Source organism: Podarcis liolepis, assembly GCF_965112155.1.
Source record: "Podarcis liolepis genome assembly, chromosome: 2".
Taxonomy (NCBI): Eukaryota; Metazoa; Chordata; class Lepidosauria; order Squamata; family Lacertidae; genus Podarcis; species Podarcis liolepis.
In genome coordinates, this window is record NC_139555.1 from 19,881,113 (window position 1) to 19,907,174 (window position 26,062).

Below are 26,062 nucleotides of genomic sequence, written 5' to 3' on the forward strand. Positions count from 1 at the left end.
GTGTTCTTGTTGCCGGGGCGCCAAACCACACTTATAACACTCTCACAAAATAGAATCATAGAATTGTAGAGTTGAATGAGGATCATCTTCTAGCTCAACAGCCTGCAATGCAGGAATATGCAGCTTTCCCACACGGGGATCAAACCTGCAACCTTGGCATGATCAGTACCACGCTCTAACCAACTCAGCTATCCAGGGTGGGTCAGCAATGGCCCGAACTATTTCAGATTCAAACACTGAATGGTTCCTGAGGATCAAAACGGAGAGCAAACATTGGTGGACTTGTAAAAGGGCAAAAGAGTATTGGGAAATAATTTATAATGAATTGAAAAAAATGTTTAAAAGTACTTTCCCAAAAAACCCAGAGTCCTTTTAGTTGGGGATAATCCAGATGGAAATTCCCAGGGGTCAAAAAAGACTGTTTATGTATGCTACTACTGCGGCCCGTGTTTTGTTAGCCCAAAAATGGGAAACGAGCGAGGTCCCAACTAAAGAAGAATGTCAACTTAAACTGAAGTAATATGCACAGCTTGTAGACTTAACATAAAGAATAAGAGAACAAGTGGAACATACATTTAAAGGAGATTGGAAAATGTTTATTGAATATATGGGTGAAAACTCTGTGCGCTTGAAAATGTTGGGAGTGTTAAGATAAATGGGTGAAAATTGTGTGCACTTGAAAACGTTGACAGCATTAAGATAAATTCAACTGTGTAAATAAGTTTTGATGGATGTTATAATGGAATACCAAATGATTTAGTTTATGTGAAACATGCAGGGATTTATGGCATGCAAAATGAACCATGGAAAGAAAAGAAGTCATTGATAATTTTAAGGTGGTTTAAATGAATATTCTAAAATGTAAAACTGAAAAACTTAATGGAAATTATACAAAAACAAAAAACAAAAACAAAACAGAGAGCAAAGGAGCGAAACAGATTAGGCAAAACCAGCTGCGTCAGCCACGCAGGAAACTGGTACTGCAGCACGATCGGGTGCGAAACCCAGCAGATCTTCAGCTCTCTCATTTGCATAACCAAATTGCTCCCGACGTAATTAAGCACCTGCATGTTTGACAGCGTGCTGCTGGCATTCCTCCGCGCAAACTTGCTCGCGCTGAAACGAAGTGTCCCTCATCCATCTTCCCGCAGAGTGTCAAAACGCTCGCCCCACCCACGGCGCAAACGCGCAAAGCTTGCACGAACTGGCAAGTGGAAATCAATCATCGGCTGCACTTCCCCGGCTGAGGCGGAAAGGGGGCGGCTCTTGCCCGGCTCTGCCGCCCGCCCGGCTCCCTTAAATAAAAAGGCGCACTTCCCTCTCGCACAAACAGCTGACAAGCAGACAGAGTCATATGACCGCCAGCCAGGAAATCGTGGGGCAAGAGCAGAGATGTTGCTGAAATTGCCGCAGGCGATCGCGCTGTTTTCTCTGGCCACTTTGGGCTCAGGTGAGTTTTAAGGGGAAATGACCTTTGCAACTCAGTGCCTGGCTTTTTCGTGTGTGTTGTTTTAAGCTCTTACTAGAGGGGAAGTGCCCGATTGAAAACAAACCACTATCTGACTTCTAGAAGGCATCCGAGGGCAACCCTCTTTAGGGAAGTTTTTAATGGTTGACGTTTTATCGCGTTTTTAATATTCTGTTGGGAGCCGCCCAGAGCGGCTGGGGTATGAATATTTGTTGTTATTATTCGCAGTTAAACTGAACTGTAAATACACGCTTACTTATTATTTCCCAGCTACTTACATCTCTTTGGAAGCAGGGTTCACTGGTATCCATGGGCATAGCCAGGATTTATTTTTTTTTGGGGGGGGGCAGGATTTCTGTTAGGGGAGGCAGAACCGAATTATCTGTAATGCAAATTAGTTACTTAAGCATTTTCATTTATTTACTTGATTTAGGGGGAGGGCAGCTGCACTCCCCACCCCTTGCCCCGCTACGCCCATGCTGATATCTTAAGGAATTTGCTTCTGGCTTGCATTCCACCGCCCACCGTCGCAATCCTGTACGCTGGGAGTGATGCCTGTCGGATTCAGTGGGGTTTGCTTCTGGTTATAGGATCATGGTTGTAGCCAAAGGTGGGGGCAGCTGCCCCCATCAAGAAAATAAATAAAAATACTTAGCTAAAAGTAGAGATTTTGACAGATTTTTCCAAGCATTTGGGGTCAAAAGAAAGTAATTTAAAACAACTGTTGTTGAGACATTCCATCCCAAATCTGCTAGACCAGGGGTCAGCAACCTGGGGTCAGTCAGTGTGGTGTAGTGGTTAAGAGCTGTAGACTCGTAATCTGGTGAACTGGGTTCGATTCCCCGCTCCTCCACATGCAGCTGCTGGGTGACCTTGGGCTAGTCACACTTCTCTGAAGTCTCTCAGCCCCACTCACCTCACAGTGTATTTGTTGTGGGGGAGGAAGGGAAAGGAGAATGTTAGCCGCTTTGAGACTCCTTCGCGTAGTGATAAAGCGGGATATCAAATCCAAACTCTTCTTCTAAGGCCCATGGGCCGGAACTGGCCCATGAGTCGCCCCCAAACCAAGTTGCCCGCTCGCTTTCTGTGCTAAAATCGCGGGTGCATGCGATCCAGCCCACGGAGGGATCTCCGCAGGACCGATCCGGCCCAGGCAAGATAAACTTTGCTGACCCCTGTGCTAGACAGAGCCAGACAGAGGAGGAAAACAGCTGCGTGTTCTGCCCTCCTTAACATAAGTCCTGGGTATAGGATTGCACAATGAGTTTGCTTTTACAGAGAAGCTCTTTCTGCCTGGTGGCCTTGATTACTTTCAAGCCAGGCGATCTCTGCAATGGTTCAGATGCTGATCCCTGCAGCTCTCTGTAGTGAAACACACTGGTTGGAACCCCTAAATGGATGCGTTGGTTATTCTCCACCTGACCCTCTCTGCCCACCCAGCTCTTGTCTCTGGATGTGCAGATGCAAAAGGAGCATGAGGCCCCTGAACCTGTAATGTCTGAATGGAAGAAAAGGAATTTTAGGAGGTCCAAACTTACCGCATTGTAGTATTTATGCAGCCTGTTAGGGAAAGAAGAGCTGAAATCCCCTTGTGTGCACCACAACTAAAAGTGCAGGGATGATGTCCTCTTTTGCAGTCTAACCCTGTAGCTTTCAGTATCGCAGGGGTAGTCTTTGTGGGGGGCAGTCAGATGTTATGGGACTCCAGTTCCTGGCAGCCCCAGCTAATACGGCTAGAGCTCAGAGATGGTGGGAACTTGGAGCCTAAAAGAAAATGCAGGGCACCATATTGAGTATCCATACTACAGTAGGCAGTTTTCATGATTCCCCCTGCTGCAACACATTAGCCAACACATGAATGGGGAACTGTGGCACCCCAGATTTTGACCTTTAACTCCTGTTGTCCTTGATCATTAGCTATGTATCTATCTCAACAGTAAAAGACATTAGAGCAGGCTTCCTCAACCTCAGCCCTCCAGATGTTTTGGGACTACAACTCCCATGATCCCTAGCTAGCAGGACCGTTGGTCAGGGATGATGGGAATTGTAATCTCAAAGCATCTGGAGGGCCAAGGTTGAGGAAGCCTGCATTAGAGTGATGGGTACCAGAGCAAGGGTGTTCTGGTGGTGGCCCTGTGATTGCGGAATTCATTCCCCATCTTTGACCTTTTTAATGTGACAGTCTTCATTCATGTCCATTGTTGTACTGATGACTTCTGCTCATTTTTAGGGGCAGTAATCCAGTTTTTAACTCCACGTTGTTCGTTACATGCTTATACTTTGCAATTAGTGATAGGAAGGTTCCCTTAAAAGGCAGTCTACAAATCAGTCAATAAATCAGAAATAAAAGAAGACACAAGATCTACCCACTCTGGAAGAATGGCAGATGAAAGTGATGGACTATATGACACTGGCCGAGATGACAGGCAGAATCCGTGATCAGGGAAAAGAGACGGCGGAAGAAGAATGGAGAAAATTCAAACGTTATCTTAAGGACTACTATAAACTTGATGAATGTTAAAATGTCGAGGTTTTTTGGAAAAAAAGGGATACAGTGACATAAGATTAGATTACAGAAAAGATTAAGATGACAGAGGTTGGAAAGGAACATTCAGAAGTTGCTTAAAAATTGTGGACATTGGGATGCAGGAAGGGGGGGTATGGGGGAGTCCTGGAAAAGAAGTTTATGAAAAAATGCTATGAAACTATACGTGTTTGTATGTCTTTTTAGTTGTTTGTTTGTCTTTAAAAATTTGTAAAATCAATAAAAAAATTATAAAATAAATAAATAAATCAGAAATAAATGTATGTGTGAAAGTTCTGCGTGTTTGCAGGATTTGCCCTGTGTTTCCAAAGTGACCATCCTGTGCATTCTTCATGGGAGTAAATCCCATGGAACACAGGGAAATAAAAAGGCATAGAAACACACACAGGTTACATATTTTACTCTCTGGGACTAAATTTGTCAAACCTCCAACTGCCCTCTTGGATTTAACAATTAACTGCATTCAACAGGGGATTAGATTCCTAGCATAGAGATGGAGCGATGGCTGGCTCTGGCTGAATTTCTGCTGAAAGAATTCATAACAGCCACGTGAGAAAAAAGGTGGCACCGTTTTCTGGGAGTAGTCCATTCGCAACCATAGCTTTACACCTACAGATGGGTGGGGAGGCTACTCTCGCCCAGAGCAGTTGCATTGACTGTTGCGGCATCAGATTCTGGAGGAAGGCTGAATCCTATTGGTGGAATGCAGTGAGTGACAATCAAGGTTTTATTGGAAGCCTACATGGCAAAAACTTGCCTAGGAGCTGGTTTCTACGCCTGTGTTTATCAAGCTGTGTGCTGCAGTTAGTGGGGCGAGACTGAAATGTGACAACCCTTCCTGTTTGCTGAAACAGCTCCACACCAGGCCACCTGATGCAGTAATGGCTTCCTCAGTCTCGGCCCTCCAGATGTTTTTTTGGCCTACAACTCCCATGATCCCTAGCTAGCAGGACCAGTGGTCAGGGCTTCTGGGAATTGTAGTCTCAAAACACCAAGGTTGAGGAAGCCTGATGTAGCAGGACGAGATGGTAAAATGGGTCTGCAGATGGAGAGCTGCACTACTGAATGTTGTGTGCGTGATCTCTGCAAGCAGAAAACTAGAACAACAGGGAGATAACCTACAGAAGGTTTCTCCCCGATGTGTTCAATTTCTTCTAGGGAGTTCTTAAGAGGTGGAGCATTCAGAAATGCCCTACATGCAGTCCAAAGTACAGTGGTACCTCAGTTTTCGAACATCTCTGTTGACGAACATTTTGGTTTTCAAACGCCATAAACACAGAAGTAAATGCTTCGGTTTTCGAACACACCTTGGAAGCTGAACATGCCGCGCAGCTTCCGCTGAGTGCAAGATCCTGAGGCCTAGCTGTCGGCTATAGAGTTTTTGGTTTTTGAACGTTTCAGAACTTGAACGGTCTTCCGGAACGGATTCTGTTCGAAAACCGAGGTACCACTTTAGTAAGTCCAAAGTGGTAAGAAGTCATTTCGCCACCTCATTTCTGCTGGATGTGTGAACCAGACCACAACCTCTTATTCACATCCATTTTAATTTCAGAAAGCTGAATGCATAAATATATTCAGGTATGTCCCACGGTAACAGTGCTCTGGGATGCCAGAGGAAAAATACATAGCTTCCCGGGGTGTAGACAGAACACCCAGTGCCTCTGAGTAATGTGACAGATTCTGAGATATAATCCAAGCGAGATGCTAAAGTACACAGCTGTGGGGGTGAAGGTCAATTAGTTATCTCCTTTCCCTGATTGGTTGTGCCTAGAATATCCTAGCTGTTCACAAGACTTTACGGAAGGAGCTGTAGGCTGACTTTGCCGCCCCTCTCTTCTGCTGGCAATGTTCTTGAAATGTCCAGTGCCAACTGAAGTGACTGCCCATCCAAGTTATGGTTGTTTGCGCTGATGCACAATGGGACTTGCTCCCCTTCTCCTTTCCCTGTGTGTCCCCTGCACCATCCCCAAATCTACTCCAGAGGAACCCCCCAAATATATTTAGGTGGCTTGGAGGAGAGTGGGAGGTTGTTCTGTTGCGCAAGCAGAAATCCTTACGGTGAATGTTCACCTTAGCGCTGTGCGGAATACAACCCAAATTATTGCTTTAAATCAGGCGTAGGCAAACTCCGGCCCTTCAGATGTTTGGGACTACAATTCCCATCATCCCTAGCTAACAGGACCAGTGGTCAGGGATGATGGGAAATGTAGTCGCAAACATCTGGAGAGCTGGAGTTTGCCTATGCCTGCTTTAAATCACACCAAATACCCTTTTGCAATGTAGCCTTGAACGTCTCTAAGAGTAGGCCTCTGGGCTTCTGCAGATACTCTGACCTCAGCCTTGTGGTTTGTCTGAATTGCCTAAGAATCCTTTGCGAGGGCGTGTCTAGTAATTTTTCAGCGACGATCTGGCATGCAACTGCTTTTATGGATTCGAGTTGCACTGTACGATACCAGCCTGACCCATTGCACAAGTAGCAGTTTCTCAAGAATCATTGACACAGTGATAGAAGAAGCAGCTTTGTGTGTTGAAATGGGCCGAACATTGATCTTGGTAAAGTCATACCTCGAGTTGAATGTGCTTCGGGTTGAGTGCGTTCGAGTTGCGCTCTGTGGCAACCCGGAAGTAACGGTCTGGGTTTCGCCACTTGCGCATGCGCAGACGACCAAAATGACGTCACGCGCATGCGCGGAAGCGGCAAAACGCAGCATGCACAGATGCGCCGTCGCGTCTTGCATTCCGTTCGGGATGCAAACGGGGCTCCGGAACGGATCCCGTTTGCATCCCGAGGTACCACTGTACTGGAGTCAAAAGGGTTCCTGTCCATATTTATTATGTCAAGCGCATGCACCACCTTTCTATAAAGTGTAGCAACCGGTGTTTTTTCTCCTCCTCCTTTTCAGCTGTGTATTTAGAGGAACCAAAAGAACCGAAGCAGGCATGGGGGTATGTCACTGTCAGGCCCAACGCCAGCATGTTCTGGTGGCTGTACTATGCCGACAGCCCTGCGAAGAATTTCACGCAGCTCCCTCTGATCATGTGGCTTCAGGTAAGTTCGGGCAGGATATGGGGTGTGATTTGCAGAAGGATTATGCTATCAGTTTACTGTGGCAGTCAGCAGCGGGTGGCGCTGTGGTCTAAACCACTGAGCCTTCTGGGCTTGCCGATCAGAAGGTTGGCGATTATTCCCTGTGACAGAGTGAGCTCCCATTGTCCTTTCCCAGCTCCTGCCAACCTAGCAGTTCGAAAGCACACCAGTGCAAGTAGATAAATACCGTATTTTTCGCTCCATAAGATGCACCTAAACATAAAACGCACCTAGTTTTTAGAGGAGGAAAGGGGGAAAGCCCATTTTTTTGAGGATCAGCTCAAAGTTGTTGAGCTTACTTTGCAAAGGGAAAAAATCCTGTTTCTATAGGGTTAAACTCACAGTTCTGCAGGTTAAACTCACAGTTCTGCAGCTTCTTTAGGAAAGGAAAGGGAGTTGTTTCTACAGTTTCCAGACAGATAATCTAATCTGCCAGTCACGTGTCGCTGGGGAAACAAACAGCCTCCGTCTGCGGAACATTCAACAATGGAGGCCTGGGCAAGGGGCTGGGGCCGGAAAGGGAGCCAGCGATCGACCACACATTCGCTCCATAAGACGCACAGATATTTTCCCTTACTTTTTAGGAGGAAAAAAGTGTGTCTTATGGAGCGAAAAATATGGTAGGTATCGCTGCGGCAGAAATGTAAACGGCATTTCCATGTGCTCTGGTTTCCGTCATGGTTTTCTGTTGCGTCAGAAGCGGTTTAGTTATGCTGGCCACATGACCCGGAAAGCTGTATGTAGACAAACACTGACTCCTGAGAGTGGAGATGAGCGCCGCAACCTCGCAGTTACCTTTGACTGGACTTAACTGTCCATGAATCCGTTACCTTTTACCTAGGTCCTAGGACATTGTTATAGATCAGTATATTGTGATGTTTTAGCTAGTGAAACATCACAATGTTGAAAACCAGATATCGCCCAGCCCTACTGGCTGATGTTGGACTCCAACTCCCATCAGCGCCAGACTGTAAAGCCCAATGGTCAGGGATGATGGGAGTTGTAGTTTAACATCTTGCAGTGATTGCTGAGGAAACGCAATCCATGTTCAGCCATAGGAGAAACCATCTACCTCTGATGACCTACTTCACAGGGATTTTGTGGAGACAAAGAATGGTTTATAATCTGTTTTTCTCTCCTTTTTCCCCTAATCTGTGTGGCTTCACAGGGTGGCCCGGGGGCTTCAGGAACAGGATTCGGAAACTTTGAAGAGATTGGCCCTTTAGATAGTGATCTAAAGCCAAGAAAGACAACTTGGGTATGTATCATGGCTTGTGACTAGAAGATTCATTACCTACCCACCCACCCGTTGCTGTCTAAGGAGTTAACCATGCTTGCTCACATGGTTATGAGATTAAGCAGGAAAAAGTGTGTCCCATGGAATTTAATACGAATGGCTCTTCCAGATCATGATCTCTGCACGTTGCAGTTGATCATACTATATTGCAGTTTCTGTTTCCCGTTTCTGTTTTCCTTTGCCCATACAATATGTGAGCTTTAGGATCCTTCCTGCATGTTTTCATCTTGGAACCAGAGTTGGCACTTATTTTATTTAGTCATTTATTTGTAAAAATATTTGAATACTGCCATATCGCAGAAATGTGTCATCGTGGTTTGCAACAATAAAAAGGATACTATTTGGAAAATAATTGTAAACAAGTTGAAAACGCTAGCAGGATTAAGGTAAATTCAGTGGTATAATATATAAAAAAGGAAGAATAAAGGGAGAAAATAAACTAAAAGGACATGTAAGAATGTGCAGGAATGGTGGGGAAATTAAAGGAATCGGGGAAGGGGAAGGGAAGTCGTTGAATGTTTTGTCATAAAAAAAGATATTAATGGTGGAAATATATATTCGAATGTGAATGTGATTTTGGAAACGGTAATAATGAAAATTATATTTTAAAATGTGATAAAAACCAAACAATGGAAGTTTTAACTGGCCCTGATCCTTTTAAACGAACCCAACAAACAGAAATGAAGTGGGTGAAACATCATCCTGAGTGAAAAATGGAATTGTAATTCCAGGAAAAGTCTCACTTGCTTAATTTCTGTACATTATGTGGGTGGTAAAAGTCATTGTCAATGTTGTTGTTGTGGTGGTGTGTGTGTGTTTCACAAGATTAGCTAGCCTCAAAGGCTTGTTGCTGCTTATGCTGATAGTCAAAACTTGCAAGCGTACGTTAAAGAGTTTGTACTGTGGCTTTCTTTGTATATATATTTACACACCATCTTCTAAAACCTCAAACAATGCAGTCGAAAAACAATAACCTGGAACAGGAGGGGCAAAAATGGGCTTTGTTTCATGTTGGGCACACCCCACACATTTGCATGCGCACACACATACACACACAGAGGCTAGGAGCCTCAATGGCACCTCTCTTGAGGCTTCATCTGGGTCCAAAAAACCTGGCTAGCCACACATACACACACACATTAGCTACAGCTCTGAGGAATAGTCCACTTACGGGGCATCGAAATTATTTTCCTTGTTTTGCCCAGTTTGAATCTATCTGTTGCAAACATCTGAACCTGACGGAAAAGGGAAATGTGAAAACTTTGGGGAGGGTTTTTCTTTACCAAATGCACAGCCACACTTTGCTCTGTTGTCAAGTCATCTTGAGCCATACTACTGCTTATAGAAGGTTGGACAGTGTTCTCGAAGCTACGAACATGAGTCTGACCAAACTGCGGGAGGCAGTGGAAGACAGGAGTGCCTGGCGTGCTCTGGTCCATGGGGTCACGAAGAGTCGGAAACAACTAAACAACAACATATAGAAGGCTTACTCTGTTTTCTTTTGGTGATGCAGCTGCAGACAGCAAGCTTGCTGTTTGTCGATAACCCTGTTGGTACTGGATTCAGCTATGTGAACGATACGCTTGCGTACGCCACAAATCTCTGCACAGTCTCCACAGACCTGATGGTGGTTCTCAGAGAATTCTTCAAGACTATGCCCGAATTCCAGGCAAGTAACCAGATAAGGATGGAATAATTTTAAGTATTAGGTAGGAAATGTTACTTCTACAGCTAGAGCTGCAAGTAGTCCACTGAATGGCCACACAAGCCTAGAATCGAGTGTCCATGTAATATAAAAAAATAGAAATTACTTGAAATAAACAAATAGGCCTAGGATTAAGTTACAGTTAAATCAATGGGATTTAGAATGTTAAGAAAAGTGACTAAGATGGACTATAATTGAAATTGTTTTAGTTTAATAATGATATTGGAAAGCTGTTACTTTTAATTACAAGGAAACTCAGAAGGGAGGGATTTGAGGAAGTCAACCAAGATGTTTAAAAGGTTGGATTTGTGAAGAATTAAGTTTGTTGTTATAGTTTATCTGTTTATTGTTCCCTCTTTCCCCTCCTTTTTCCCTTTTCTCTTTCTTCTTTTTTCTTTTTTCTGTTTTTGTGTATCTTGCTTTGTGGTTTGTATTATCATGGTGGAAAATCTAATAATTTTATTTAAAAAAGGAGAAAAGAATCGAGTGTCCAACATTTTGAAGTCAAATGTACATATTATGGCGATTACTTATGACACTATTATCTCTACCCACCATCCCTGCCGTGATGTGTGTGACATGAGGTCATTGGTTACATGGTAGAATTTGGAAGTATTTTTACTTCCAGTTTGATTAACCACAGTTTAGTGTTCCTCCAGACCCCAAACTGCCATTAATCTGAAAAATTGGCAAGTCTTTAAACCAAGGGTTATGACGCTGGGTTGTTGTAACAAACTATACTTGGGATCAATCTCAGTTTAGCGTTCAGACAGAATGCTGAACTATGATGAATCAAAGGAAATACACCGGAAATCGGGAGAGATGGGAAGAGCTCATGTGAGCTCATTCCTGTCCCAATAAGCCATCGTTTTATCATGACATCTGAATGCCCCTCTTGTGTTGAGAATTTCCCCGCCCTGCAAATGATTCTCGATGAATAAGTCCATTTTAGAATCCCAGTTTTGTGTTTTTAAGTTACTAGGCCGAATGACTTTCCAGAAAGGTTTGAGAGTTTCCAAAGCCATTGTAGAGTACAGGGATTGGGGCATGAGAGTCTCAACACTTTGTTTATTTCCTGCTCTTTTGCACTTATTGCTTCACATTCTCGGCTTCCTCAAATTGGGCAATGTGTTTGAGGAAGTCTGAGGAAATCAAATCCCCGCTCAGCTCATTTGGTAACCTTAGGCTGAGAGTGATTGGCCCCATCGTACCTCACTGGGTTATTGCGAGAATGAAATGGAGGAACTAGGTACCCTGGGTTCCTTCGAGATGAGTCAGATGAAATAATATTCTAGTCCTTGGTTTTTCAGAAGTGAAAACCGGCATTCATAAGATCTCATGCACATCAATCCAATTTGGTATACTTAGTTTATAGTGGAGGAGTTTGTTTTATCTTTGGAAAGAGAATGTGGCAAAAATCTGATGACCAAATCCTCAGCGGGGATCCTACAGTTCCCATAATTCCTGATTTTGGCCATACCGGAGTTGTTCAGTGATGTATATGGTCACTAACCTGTGGTCTTATTTACCCTTAATGATTGCAAATGGAAGTGAAGGCTTTATAATCTGGCCTTGCTCCTCAGAATAGTTCAATTTCCGGTGTGTTTGGGGAGGAAGGAAATGCCGAAACTTTTATTTTTGTCTGTTTGGAGATGAGGGGCAGGCGAATAGAATGTACGGTGCTCAAAACCTTAACTGCTTTCATGGGATTTCTCTTGTAGAAAGTCCCTTTCTACATCTTTTCAGAATCGTACGGAGGCAAAATGGCTGCTGGCGTCGCTTTGGAACTGCATAAGGTACGTGGATCAAACCTTTCCCTGAAGGCGGGGAGGCAATAACTTGTGGCCCTCTAGAGGTCACTGGGCTACAGCTTCCCTCATCTCTGACCATTGGTCATGCTGGCTGTGGCTGATGGAGTCTGAAGGGTGACAGGTTTCCCATCTCTGTGCTAAAGAGATTGGATTCTTCCTTAGCAACATGACTCTTCTCATGGGTGCTAGCTAATAATCATCTGCCACGGTTGCCATCAGTTGTGGAATGCAGTCGTACCTTGGTTTTCGGACGCCTTGTGACTCGAAAATTTTGGCTCCTGAACGCCACAAACCTGGAAGTGTTCCAGTTTGCGAACGTTTTTTGGAACCCAAACATCCGATGCGGGTTCCGCAGGTTCTGATTAAGTGCAGGAAGCTCCTACAGCCAATCAGAAGTTGCACCTTGGTTTTCAAACGTTTTCAGAAGTCGAACGGACTTCTGGAATGGATTCTGTTCGAGAACCAAGGTACGACTATACTGGCTGCCCCTCTGTTTGCTCTGAAACAGCACCCAAAATCTACAGGCCTTGTTTATAGGTTCATGTGTTCTTGAAGGCGGTACTGTCAAATTTCTGGTGCCCTACTCAAAATATTACATATTATATTGGTGTAGATCTCATTTTACACAAACTCTTGTTGACTTTTCTTTTTCTTTTTCAAAGGCTGTTCAAGCTGGGACCATACAGTGCAATTTTCTCGGTGTAGCGCTTGGTGATTCGTGGATTTCTCCTCTAGGTATGTTAATGGGAGTCTTGAGAACACCTCTCCTGCCGTCCTTGTAATCAGGGATTTTTTTCAGCCGGAGTGGGTTTAGCTGGCTGTTAAGGAAGTCTATTGCATCATGGAAACTCGTGATTTATCTTTTTTACCCTTTAGATTCTGTGATTTCCTGGGGACCTTACCTTTACAGCACTGTAAGTGTTTACTCGGTCCATGCTTTTTGCAGTTAGTTTTTTACTTTTTCATGAGAACCATCAGATCTAAGGCCCATCCAGCCCAGAATCCTTGTATTTCCATAGGCAGTTGGTCTTTTTTCATGTGAAATGCAAAAGCCACTCCCTCTCGTTTGGGCTGCAGTACTCTCAGATGCTAGGGCGGCCCCTTATACTGTGTACACACCATACATTTAAAGCACATTCTCCCGCCCTCCCAAATAATCCTGCAGATTGTCATTTGTTAAACTCTGTGATGAGTAAACTGCAATTCCCAGGATACCTTGTGTTTGTGTGGAGTGCTTTATAGATGTGGTATGTACGGAGCTTCAGGCATCACCGAATAAAAGAGGATTCAGACTTGCATAAGAATTACATGTGCTAATTTAAGTGTATAGATAAAATTTTTGGAAAATATGCCCTACCATAGTGCAGAATACTATGACTTGGTGTGTACCTGGCCTTTCTGCAATTAATCCAGAATGCAGCAGCTAGACTGGTGACTGGGAGTGGCCGCCGGGACCACATAACACCGGTTCTGAGAGATCTGCATTGGCTCCCAGTACGTTTCCAAGCACAATTCAAAGTGTTGGTGCTGACCTTTAAAGCCCTAAACGGCCTCGGTCCAGTATACTTGAAGGAGCATCTCCACCCCCATCATTCAGCCCGGACACTGAGGTCCAGCACCGAGGGCCTTCTGGCGGTTCCCACATTGCGAGAAGTGAGGTTACAGGGAACCAGGCAGAGGGCCTTCTCGGTAGTGGCGCCCGCCCTGTGGAACGCCCTCCCATAAGATGTCAAGGAAATAAACAACTATCTTTTTAAAAGACATCTGAAGGCAGCCCTGTTTAGGGAAGTTTCTAATATTTAATGCTGTATTGATTGGGAGCCGCCCAGAGTGGCTGGGGAAACCCAGCCAGATGGACAGGGTATAAATAATAAATTATTATTATTATTATTATTTATTTCTCTGGGTGCTAAGTGTTGATAAGCAACTTCAAGGTCCCTGCTGTCTCTTTTTTATAGTTTTTGATCTTTAACCCATCCTTGGACCACGCATCCTTTTGAACAGAGGACGCCTTTCAAATAGAGGGACTGTCTTCTTGAAAGTATAGAGACCTTGTCCCCAGCATATGGCAGGGTGGTCAACACATCTGTCATACGATTTTCATGTATGTTCATTTCCCCTATTTTGCACTGCAGTCTTACCTTGACGATAAAGGTTTAAAACAAGTGACCACGGCTGCCAAGAAGGTCCTTGATGCTATGAATAAAAGGCAATTCAAGCTGGCTACATTGCTTTGGAGTAAGGCCGAAGATGCCATAGAGGAGGTAAGCTTTGTAAGGAGTTTGTGTGAGCAGATTAGACAGAGGTCAGCAACCTCAGGCCCGTGGGCCGGAAGCGGCCTATGAGGGTTGCTTAACCGGCCCATGAGCCACCCCCGAACTGAGCCGCTTGCTTGGCGAGTCCCCGCGCGCCGTGCTAAACCAGTGCAGCATGGCACAGGTACTCTCTTCTGTGGCTCCGGAAATCGCTTCTGTGCATGCCCAGATGCTGGAAATTGCATCTGTGCATGTCCACGATGAGGGACGTGGGTGGCGCTGTGGGTTAAACCACAGAGCCTAGGACTTGCCGATCAGAAGGTCGACGGTTCGAATCCCCGCAACGGGGTGAGCTCCCGTTGCTTGGTCCCTGCTCCTGCCAACCTAGCAGTTCAAAAGCACATCCAAGTGCAAGTAGATAAATAGGTACCACTCTGGCGGGAAGGTAAACGGCATTTCTGTGCGCTGCTCTGGTTTTCCAGAAGCGGCTTAGTCATGCTGGCCACATGACCCGGAAGCTGTACGCCGGCTCCCTTGGCCAATAAAGTGAGATGAGCACCACAACCCCAGAGTTAGTCATGACTGGGCCTAATATGTCCACGGTGCTGGAAATTGCTTCTGCACATGCCCATATGCCGGAAATCGCTTCTGCAGAGGCACAATTTTAGGCGTCTGAGCATGTGCAGAAGTTATTTCCAGAGCCGCGGACGTGCGCAGATACGATTTCCGGTGTCGCGCTGCAGCAGTCCGGCCCATGGAAGATCTCTGTGGGAGTGATCCAGCCCATGCCCGGTAAGCCTTGCTGACCCCTGGGTTAGTAGTTTTGAAGAAGCAGAGACAGTTTGATGACTGGGTGTAAAGGAGACTCAACTCATGACTTGTGGTAGGGTTGGCATAGGTCTGTTTTTTTTTGCAAACAGAACCAGGAAGTGTATGTCAAAAAAACCGCTCCACAACTTTTTGGACAATCATTCTCCCCCACCAGAAAGCTGAATTTTGACTTGTCATGGGGGAAAACCCAGAGCTGTATAAAGCTGAGGTGTGCTGATGTCTTCTGGTGAGAAGCTCTCATTCTCGCTCTCCTCACTGCATTCTCCATTTTCTTTTCTAGTACACGAATGGTGTGAATTTCTATAACATTCTGACTCAGGATACTACTTCATCCACAGCTGCTGCGTCCATTGCAAGCGAAACAGTCCCTGTGTGTAAGTTCATAGGGAAATGCCCTATTTGACGGCAGGTTTATCATTGCCAGAAATATCTTTGTGCCCCAGGCACATTGCCTCCAACTGTCACATTTGGTGGCAGCCATAGGATTTGGGAATTTCCATGTTTTTCCATGCAAGGCCTCATTTATGGCCTTGGATGCTACACTGGATCATGTGACTAGACAGGTCATATGACCAAGGAAAGGAAATATTTTACCCGGGGAATCTTTCCTAGCACCGAATTGCTAGACCTAGTGCCAAGCCATGACTTTTTAATTTGTCTTTTAGCTATTAGTTTTGATTCTGCTGCCACTCATGGGATGTTTTATTGCCGTCTCATGCTGTCTGATTCCCTCCAAGCTATTGTAGGCTGTTTTTGTTTTGTTGGTTTTTAAATTTTTGGCCTACTACGAATCGCCCTGCAGTTCTTGCAACTGAAGGGCGAGGATTTAGGCTCTATAATTAATATGCGTCATCTTTCCAGATAAACCGGCTCATACAGTCTCCAATAAAAGCCTTTCTCTATTTCTCTCCCCTTCTCTTTCCGTAAGTGAAACTATTCCAGCGTCATGTACAACATCAAAGTAAGGACAAGCTGAGTGATTTGATGAACGGGCCCATCAGGAAGAAGCTGAAAATAATTCCAGACCATGTCAAATGGGGAGGTAGGGCCATAACTCTGGAATAAAGCTGAAAATTTCCTGAAAATAAGCGGTATTTTGTATACTCTGATCTCTGGAAAATTGAGGGGGTGGACCTTTTGATAAAGCAGGCATAGGCAAACTCGGCCCTCCAGATGTTTTGGAACTACAACTCCCATGAACCCTAGCTAACAGGACCAGTGGTCAGGGATGATGGGAGTTGTAGTCTCAAAACATCTGGAGGGCTGAGTTTGCTTATTCCTGTGATAGAGCATTTCTAGTCTGTTCCCTATAAGTCTTCCACTTTTTGAACTGGATTCTATAGTGGTACCTCGGGTTACTAACACCTTGAGTTACAAACACTTTGGGTTACAGACTCCGCTAACCCGGAAGTAGTATCTTGGGTTAAGAACTTTACCTCAGGATGAGAACAGAAATCGCATGGCAGCAGCAGCGGAAGGCCCCATTAGCGAAAGTGGTACCTCAGGTTAAGAACGGTTTCAGGTTAAGAACGGACCTCCAGAACGAATTAAGTTCGTAACCAGAGGCACCACTGTACAAAGAAAGAAATTGCGACCCAGTGGAAAATCCCATCTGTTCGAAGAGCAGAAGTGGCTTCCATCAAAAGCGCACACACACCCCCGCAGCCCAGTGCCAGATTTATGTATAAGTTAAACAAGCTATAGCTCTGTTGGGGCACCCCCAAAAAAATTAAAGGGGAAAAAACTGGATGTACATTTCCAAAATATAAGATAAAAAACAAATAAAATAAAACCTATACACAACAAGTGTTTTTGTGTTGTGTAGGCTCCTTTGATGTAAGCAATTGGCCCCGCCTGCTAGCCTGCTCCCTAAAATATCACTGGTTTGCTCATTTCTATATAGGGTGCCTACAGTCTGCCTGGACTGGGTGCATGGCAGACTGCAGTGCAGCACAGTTGAATGTCGGCCAAGCTGTTGTACCTGTTATCTAATATTAAAGAGTGCTTGTAGACTGATGATCAGGCAGCATAGACTTAAGGGTGTGAGTCTTACGCCTACTGATTGGTTTCATGTAATACATAATTTGTTTATTTTGATCCCATTATAAAATTACTTTAGAAAAATATTCATCTTTATTATGAAGTAAAGGTAATGGTAAAGGGACCCCTGACCATTAGGTCCAGTCATGGCCAACTCTGGGCTTTGTGATGCTCATCTCGCTTTATTGGCCGAGGGAGCGGGCGGCGTACAGCTTCCAGGTCATGTGGCCAGCAGGACTAAGCTGCTTCTGGCGAACCAGAGCAGTACACGGAAACGCCGTTTACCTTCCTGCTGGAGCGGTACCTATTTATCTACTTGCACTTTGACGTGCTTTCGAACTGCTAGGTTGGCAGGAGCAGGGACAGAGCAACGGGAGCTCACCCAGTTGCGGGGATTCGAACCGTTGACCTTCTGATCGGCAAGTCCTAGGCTCTGTGGTTTAACCCACAGCGCCACCCGCGTCCCTTATTATTTAGTAGGCCTATATTATTTACAAGTGCAGTTCCCTATTTACCCCCACTTGCTACTATAGTACTATATAGAAATATTATAATTATATCAAATATTTTACTTACTTATAAAGGGCCCCATTACCTTCAGTAGCTTAGGGCCTCATCACACCTAAATCCAGCCCTGCTGTAGCCCCACTTGTCCCCAGTGCTCCAGAGCAGATTTGTGGGGAGCAGTGGGGAAAGAAAGTATCTACTAAAGTTGCCTCCCCTTTCTGCTAGTTGGAGTGTTCCATGGGCAGAAGGAAACTCAAGATCCCAACCAACGGGTGATAGTCAACTAAGTTTTACTCAAGTGTAGACCCATTAGACTTAATGGACATGCCTAGGTTTCAGTAGGTTTACTCTGAGTAAACCTTAGTGGACAACCACCCTGTGGATTGCATCTAATCTTAGTCATACTTGGAGTAGACCATGGGTAGGCAAACTAAGGCCCGGGGGCCAGATCTGGCTCAATCACCTTCTAAATCTCGCCCGTGGACAGTCCGGGAATCAGCGTGTTTTTACATGAGTAGAATGTGTACTTTTAAAAAAATGCATCTCTGGGTTATTTGTGGGGCATAGGAATTTGTTCCTTTTTTTTTCTTTTCAAAATATAGTCCGGCCCCCCACAAGGTCTGAGGGACGGTGGACCAGCCCCTTGCTTTAAAAGTTTGCTGACCCCTGGAGTAGACTCATTGAAATTATTGGACATAACTTAGCTGCGTTAATGTCAGTGGGTTTACTCTGAGTAGTACTTAGTTGGACGCAAGCCTTTGAGTCTAAATTACATTCTGACCTGATGGCAGTTGTGAACCTTGGTGGAAAACTCTGTCTGTCTTGGCAGGCTTGTTTAGTTTAAAGAGAGCATGTGGAAGTATATTCTTCTCAATTACTTTTCTCTGTTTAATGAGAAGAGCGTATATACATGAAGACTTTAAAATTCGCACTTCTATTTTTTTTTTAATGCAAATTCATTGTTGGAGTTGATACGCAGTTTTATTTGCACAGAAAAAAATGGAAGGTGGTCAACTGTTGTTTCTTAAAGTACATGTCACTAGATGTTCTGATTTCTTCTCCAACACATAAAATGTTCTACTTCTCCTTAGCAGTATATCATACTGACTCAGATAACTCAGGGCCTGGCCCCATGAGTGGTAAAGCCACGCTGATTATATTTCCTTTCCTTGCCCCTGTCTCTTAATGTTTTTGCTATCATTCTTCCAGGCCAGTCAAAAGACGTGTTTGCGAATATGGCTGAAGACTTCATGAAGAATGTAATAGATATCGTAGACGACTTGCTGGCAGCCAACGTCAATGTTACTGTCTACAATGGCCAGTTGGATCTCATCGTTTCTACCATAGGTAAGGATATTTCTGGGGGCGCAAGGGTCAGGGGTCAGCAGAGAGAAGGGAGGATGACGATATAGGCAAGGCGTCGCATTTTTAAGATCCCATTTGCGTCTCAGTCATGATACTATATAGCAGCGTTTCCCAAACTGTTTTCAGACTACAATTCCCATCATCCCTGACCACTGGTCTTGCTAGGTAGAGATGAAGGGAGTTGTAGTCCAAAAACAGCTGAAGACCCAAGTTTGGAAAACCTTGGTGTAAGTTAAACTTGTTTGCTAAGGAGTTCGAATACTTGCTGTGCCCCATTCTGAGACTTCACCAGTCATTACTCCAATATTTTCAAAGCTATAAGATCTAGAAACTTAATATTTGCTTCCTCCCACCTCCTGCAACTGTCTATCAACCCAGCGTACAAGGAGCTGCAAACATGTGCAATTCTGATAAGCCATTCAGGCTGAGTTCTTGCAGTATGCAGTTGATAATATACACAACTGACTGGCTTTCAGGGCCTGTTTCATCACAAGGCAATATGATCAATGCCCTGAGAACACAGATTGACTTGTAGCCATGAGAACTCAGGCTTCTGGAAGCATGCTTGAATGCCTGCCCAAATATTTGGATTATAACCAGGTTGCCTTGTCCTAGGCTAAAACAAGAACTTCTGCAAAATGTACAAAGCCTATACAGTCATACCTCGGGTTCCAGACGCTTCAAGTTGCGTTTTCTCGGGTTATGGACCACCGAAACCCGGAAGTACCGGAACGGGTTACTTCCGGGTTTCGGCGGCCGCACATGCACAGAAGCGCCGAATCGCAACCCGTGCATGCGCAGACGTGCCTCTGCGAGTTGCGAACGTGCATCCCGCACGGATCATGTTCACAACCCGGGAGTCCACTGTATTCAAATATCCACTTTTATGTCGTTATCTCTTTACACCTAAGGCAACATGGTTTGTGGAGACCTGACGGGAACAAGCTTGCTGGCTCAGGTTTGCATTTAAGATGCAAACAACCTGCCAGGAAGAGGTGAATCCGCAGCAGTCAATTTAGAAAAGCAATTTTGAAGGCGGTTCCAGAGATTATAATTGTTAGTATCAGGAAGGACAGGGTGGAGACGAGAGGCGGTGACTGTAGAAGTCACAGGCATATTCTGTGTGCACGCGCCAGTTGCTTAGAAATGTCTTAAATGATTCCCTGATAGTGTCATGGTTCTCCTCGGGTAGTTGGCAACCCACCTTTTTGTAACATCTCATCCTGTTGCCAGTTGAGTCACTCTATTTCAATATTCCTACCCTTGGTTCCTCATTCTGGTTTGGATTCAGTGCCAGTCGGTAGTGTTTCTGGCACGAGTGCTCTGTCCTCTGTCACTCAGTACAGCCACGAAGAGGAGAATGCAATTTGTAATGTCCAATCCCAAACTACAGTTTCTTAACAATTCCGGCTTGCCTTCCTAAGATACTGGACTCAGCTACGTTAGTAAAGAAACAGTGATTTGAATGTGCTATAAACATGCAGCACCAGATGGCGCCAGAGAGCAGGGATTTTTTTATACACCCTTTTCCATAGGGTTTTTTATTTATTTATTGTTATAATCTAATTTCTGACTTATTTATAGTGGTTCCCCCTGCCCGTGTGTAGATCCACCCATTGTCAAGACCAAGCACAGGCAAACTCGGCCCGCCAGATGTTTTGAGGCTACAATTCCCATCATCCCTGACCACTGGTCCTGTTAGCTAGGGATGATGGGAGTTGTAGTCCCAAAACACCTGGAGGGCCAGGTTTGCCTATACCTGTACTAAGGGAGGAACAGAGATGTATGCCGCAGGTTTAAAAGAAAAACAAGTTTCTATGCCAGGCATAGGCAAACTCTGCTCCCTCGGCCTGAAAGCGAGATGAGCGCCACAACCCCATAGTCGCCTTTGACTGGACTTAACCGTCCAGGAGTCCTTTAACTTTACCCCCTTTCAGGCTTCCTATGGAGCTCTTTTTTGTTCCTTTAAATTGATTACAGTGGTACCTCAGGTTACAGACGCTTCAGGTTACAGACTCTGCTAACCCAGAAATAGTACCTCCTGTTAAGAACTTTGCTTCAGGATGAGAACAGAAATCGCGTGGCAGTGGGAGGCCCCATTAGCTAAAGTGGTACCTCAGGTTAAGAACAGCTTCAGGTTAAGAATGGACCTCAGGTTAAGAACGAATTAAGTATGTAATCAGAGGTACCACTGTATATTGATTATTGCAGGGCTGGGGGGAAAGTGTGGCATTCCAGGGTCTTCTAAAACAGGCAGAAAAACCCAATAAGGACATTTCCCGCTACCGCCACCATTTTTTGTGGAGTGTGATGTCTGGCAAAACAGGACACCTCTCTCTTACATGAGCATTTTCTCTCCCCCCCCCCAATTATCTCTTTAGGCCAGGAAGCATGGCTGCGGAAACTGAAGTGGCCCATGCTGAAAAAGTTTACTGCGCAAAGGTGGAAGCCTTTATATGTAGGGTCAGAATCCACAGCGACGGCCGCTTTCCATAAATCCTACGAAAACCTGGACTTTTTCTGGATTCTGAAAGCTGGGCACATGGTAAGTTAACTCATATGCCTTGGGAAAGAAACAAAATGGAATATAAAGGAGGCTTGATTGCTTTCAATTGGATGCTCCTGTTGCAGTCTTTTCAAGGAGTTACTTTGTTGGCAGTTGCAGTACATCATTTTTGGGTTCAATGACTCGGAGAGCAGGGATTTAGCACCGTATGGAGAATCTTCACTTATGCTCCCGTGCAAGGTGCCAAAGGAAATAATTATAATAGCCGTCTTAATATTTCACAGAACAAGGAACACGGAACAATTGAGTTGAAACCTTTTATTGGTCCAGCTGGTTTTATAAAATACCGCTAGAAGCTTTCAAGCTGCAAAGTATCTTTCTTCAGGCCTGTGTGTTTAAGAGAGAGAAATACATAAAAACCAATAGGTTATATGTGACCAGGCTTATAGTCATAACAGTTCCACAAAACGGCACTTGAAATAGGGTTGGGGGCTGTTTGTCATCGAGCCAAGGCTAGGCTACTTCTGGTATGCAGGTGGCGCTGTGGTCTAAACCACTGAGCCTCTTGGGCTTGCCAATCAGAAAGTCGGCGGTTCGAATCCCTTTCGACGGGGTGAGCTCCCGTTGCTCTGTCCCAGCTCCTGCCAATCTAGCAGTTCGAAAGCACACCAGTACAAGTAGATGAATAGGTATGGCTGCAGCGGGAAGGTAAACAGCATTTCCATGTGCACTGGTTTCTGTCACGGTGTCCCGTTGCTCAAGAAGTGGTTTAGTCATGCTGGCCACATGACCTGGAAAGCTGTCAGTGGACAAACACTGGTTCCCTCGGCCTGAAAGCGAGATGAGGGCCGCAACCCCATAATCGCTTTTGACTGGACGTAACCATCCAGGGGCCCTTTATACTTCTGGTACCTGCCTGGGCCTGAATAAGAACTACAAAGGATGAAAGGGAAAGGGAAGCGAACACAACTGCTTTGTCCTTAAGGGGCCATGTCAAAATGACTAAACCCTGTAGGTAGTTAGGTAAAATCCTGAAATCACCAACTGCCAGCAAGAGACAAATCTCTTGATGTCGCATTAGTCGCTGCAGTTCTGTTTCTTACAGTGTGGAAGCGTGGAGCGGGCACAATGATGATTGGATAATTTATTCAAGATAGCAGGCTCCCATAAGTTGAGACCTTTCATTAGACAATAGTGATGTGATGAGATTGCACTGGCCTTTGTTTCTTGGGAATTTTTCAATCCCGTCGTTGCGCTTGAAATCAGTAGGCCTCAGATTTCTCTTACAGTTCTCTACCTACGCCAAAAAATACTGTGTGTGGAGGGGAGGGGAGCCTTACCCTAGCATCTCTGGATCGCTGTCTTTAAATGATAGCAAATCCTGAGATGAATAATATTATAGCTGGGGTTTGCCCCCCCTTTTCTTTTCTAAATGACTAATCATTAGCTGTGGCTACCTGTGACATTCTCTCTAGCTGCTTCTGTCACCATTATTTATTATTTATTATTTATTCAGTTTTCATACCACTCTTTATCAAAAGATCCTGGGGCAGTGTACAACATTAGAAACACGTTACAGAACATCCATAATAAAAAAGTATAGTGACAGACAGACAAATAATAAAAGAGTTAATAGCAGTCCATGCATGCCAACATGATGTGATAGAGTCCTGAAGAATTATTATTATTAATAATAATAATAGTTTGCAGACTGCCCTATACCCGCAGGTCTCAGGGTAGTTCACAAGATAAAATCAAAACAAAAACAACCCCAAAAAACCCCAGCCACATTGTAAAAGGCTTGGATCCCGAACGCATTGCAAGTCGAACGTTTTGGCTCCTGAACACCACAAACCTGGAAGTGAGTGTTCCAGTTTGTGAATGTTCTTTGGAACCCGAACATCCGACGTGGCTTCCGATTGGCTGCAGGAGCTTCCTGCACATCGGAAGCCGCGCCTTGGCTTCCGAACATTTTGGAAGTCAAACGGACTTCCGGAATGGATTCCGTTCGACTTCCGAGGTACCACTGTGCTTGGACCTAGGAGACCAGGGTCAAATTCCCACCCAGCCGTGAAGCCTTATCTCTCAGCCTAACCTACTTCACGCTGCTGATGCAAGGATTAAATGGAGACAGGAAGAAGTGTGTTTGTGTACAAGCTCTCTGGAGAAAAGGTGGAATAAAAACGTAATAATGGAAAGAGAGTAAAGATCACGTTCCTCTCCTTAACAGGTACCAGCCGACCAAGGAGATATGGCGCTGAAAATGGTCAAGATGGTGACCCGCCAATGCCGCTAAGAGAACTGCTGGCTTGGCTTTCCCACAAGAGCGCATCATGCTGTTGGAATGTTCTCATTGCACACGGAACTTGCGGGTGGGACAGTAGCTCTTCAGCGCGGTGGAGTCTTTTCCCTATATGATACGCTATGCAAGGCATTTTTTTTAAAGCATTGCCCTTCACACTCCTCTGAAACCACAGCCTCTGTCTCCGCAGTACCCCCACTGACCTTCGGTACGATAAATTAATTCACCGAACATCTGCTTTCTGCACCGTCTCCGCTTAAAACGGGTAAGAGCTTAGGATCAACTGAGGTTTGCCGAGCCCCCCGGAGGACGAGTGAAAAGCAGAGGCTCTGTTTGACAAACCCTTCTATTAAGCCACAGCGTTTGCTGTGAATGACTCAGGGCAACTTTGTATGTAGAAAACACAAAACAAGGCTAGGATTAGGAGCAACTTTGTAGTCAGGCTGGGTGGGGCTGTTTGGCTGACCCCGGAGACAAAAGCCCACGTGGCACCAAAGTGCACAGGCTTGTAAAATGTGTGGGGTGGGGATGGGGAAATGCAAATTATGATAGGGAAATTTTATTACATCTAATTTTAAGGTGACTATTTTTTTTATATATATACGCATTCAGAAAAGCACTGTTACACAGGCAGTCTGGGCTTGCAGCCCTAGCTTTAAACTCCCAAAGATACCAGTCTTCCTTTTGCAACCTCCTGAAGCTTGATCTACGGCACAAAAGTCTGAAACATGGCCGTGGGGAAACAGGCCACAGCAATCGCAGCATCAGCGCCCCTGTTTTTCACTGTTGATGTGATTGAGGCTACAGTCTTGGGCAGAGGGACCAGCAGTGGCAGAGGACTAGCAGGGAATGGGGCAGTGCTTAACCCTTGCACTCCCGCCCAGTTTCCCCACTTGAACTTGACCCAATGGAAACGATCTGAGCAGTAACTCAACCTGTCGTTTAAAAACCCAGCACGACATTGTAATGGTGTTGTGGGGGTTTTTTTGGTAGGTATTCTTTCCTGTGCTTCACGTTTTCTTGTTAAATTGGGCAGCTGGCAGTAAGGGCAGCTGCTGCCACCTTAATGAGGACTAGTTGCTAGGCTTGTTTTGTTTTTGCTGTTTACAATCCTTCCTTGAATGAAACGAGGCCCTCAACCAGAAACTCCCAAGGTGGGTATGCAGATCTCTGGACCTTTGTTGCTCTGTGAAATGGGAAGATGAAGGAAAAGGTCTTGCCGGATGCTGCTTTGCGTTGTCCTCTCGTGGCTGTCCCGTCGCGCCTGTGCCCCCCCCCCCAAGTTCAGAAGTCGATATAGCAGCACCCCAGGATCAAATTGCAATACATCTCTCGAACATTTGTCCAGGAGGAGAGCGCTATGTCTTGTTCAAATATGCCGGATGTTGGAAATGGAAACCATGTTGCTTACTTATGTAATGCATGTCTTTCTGATGACTCTGAATAAATAATAAATGGATGGAAGCCACATTTGCATGGTGCATATGAACTCTGCACGCAGCGCTCTTCAAAACAAACACTTAGAGACAATTATATGTTTCCGGTGAATACTTCTCCATAGGCCATTAACATATATGTTAAAGGTTTAGATGCCCACCTTTGTTTACTAAAACAGAGCTTCCGTCGTTTTCAGTCTGCCTGTTGTGGCGGCCTAGGCTTTGTGTGTATGCCCTAGTGCCACCATTTCTTTGGTTTTGGGATAGAAACCAATTTACCTACCTTCATCTAAACCAGCAGTGGGGAGCCTGTAGTGCTGTGGATGGTGTTGGACTTCCAGCTCCCATCATCTCCAGCCAGAATGCTAGGAATCTTTTGCCCAGCATGGGAGTCAAACCCACAACCCTGAGATAAAGAGACTTGTGCTCTACCGACTGAGCTAATAATTGCTACTTGATAATAGCTGTGATTGGATGGGATGCAGGTGGCGCTGTGGGTTAAACCACAGAGCCTAGGACTTGCCGATCAGAAGGTCAGCGGTTCGAATCCCCGCGACAGGGGGAGCTCCTGTTGCTCAGTCCCTGCTCCTGCCAACCTAGCAGTTTGAAAGCACGTCAAAGTGCAAGTAGATAAATAGGTACCGCTCCGGCGGGGAAGGTAAACGGCGTTTCCGTGCGCTGTTCTGGTTCGCCAGAGGCGGCTTAGTCATGCTGGCCACATGACCCGGAAGCTGTACACTGGCTCCCTTGGCCAATAAAGCGAGATGAGCGCTGCAACCCCAGAGTCGGCCACGACTGGACCTAATGATCAGGGGTCCCTTTACCTTTAATAGCTGTGATTGCAGCTGAGGGCATGGCACCACTTTGGAGGAGCAGAGGATTCTACAACATAGCTTTAGATTTTTA

General features: G+C 45.2%; 1 protein-coding gene across 1 annotated transcript; it reads left to right on the plus strand.

The window, feature by feature from the left end:
* The first annotated feature begins 1,053 nt into the window (after nucleotides 1–1,053).
* SCPEP1 (serine carboxypeptidase 1) lies at nucleotides 1,054–25,188 on the plus strand. Its single transcript, XM_083490109.1, has 13 exons — nucleotides 1,054–1,450; nucleotides 6,917–7,062; nucleotides 8,270–8,359; nucleotides 9,912–10,071; nucleotides 11,829–11,899; nucleotides 12,577–12,649; nucleotides 12,791–12,828; nucleotides 14,050–14,178; nucleotides 15,281–15,374; nucleotides 15,929–16,042; nucleotides 18,757–18,894; nucleotides 21,294–21,457; nucleotides 23,649–25,188. The coding sequence occupies exons 1-13, from the start codon at nucleotides 1,069–1,071 to the stop codon at nucleotides 23,712–23,714; spliced, it is 1,665 nt and encodes a 554-aa protein (XP_083346235.1). The 5' UTR covers nucleotides 1,054–1,068; the 3' UTR covers nucleotides 23,715–25,188.
* The last annotated feature ends 874 nt before the right edge of the window (nucleotides 25,189–26,062 follow it).

What these genes read in the sequence shown, in the direction of transcription:
- SCPEP1 (XM_083490109.1), top strand. Translation starts at nt 1,069, where the DNA reads ATGTTTGACAGCGTGCTGCTGGCATTCCTCCGCGCAAACTTGCTCGCG. An exon ending in TCTCATCGTTTCTACCATAG is followed by an intron (nt 18,895 to 21,293) that starts GTAAGGATATTT and finishes TTATCTCTTTAG; the next exon opens with GCCAGGAAGCATGGCTGCGG. An exon ending in TTCTGAAAGCTGGGCACATG is followed by an intron (nt 21,458 to 23,648) that starts GTAAGTTAACTC and finishes TCTCCTTAACAG; the next exon opens with GTACCAGCCGACCAAGGAGA.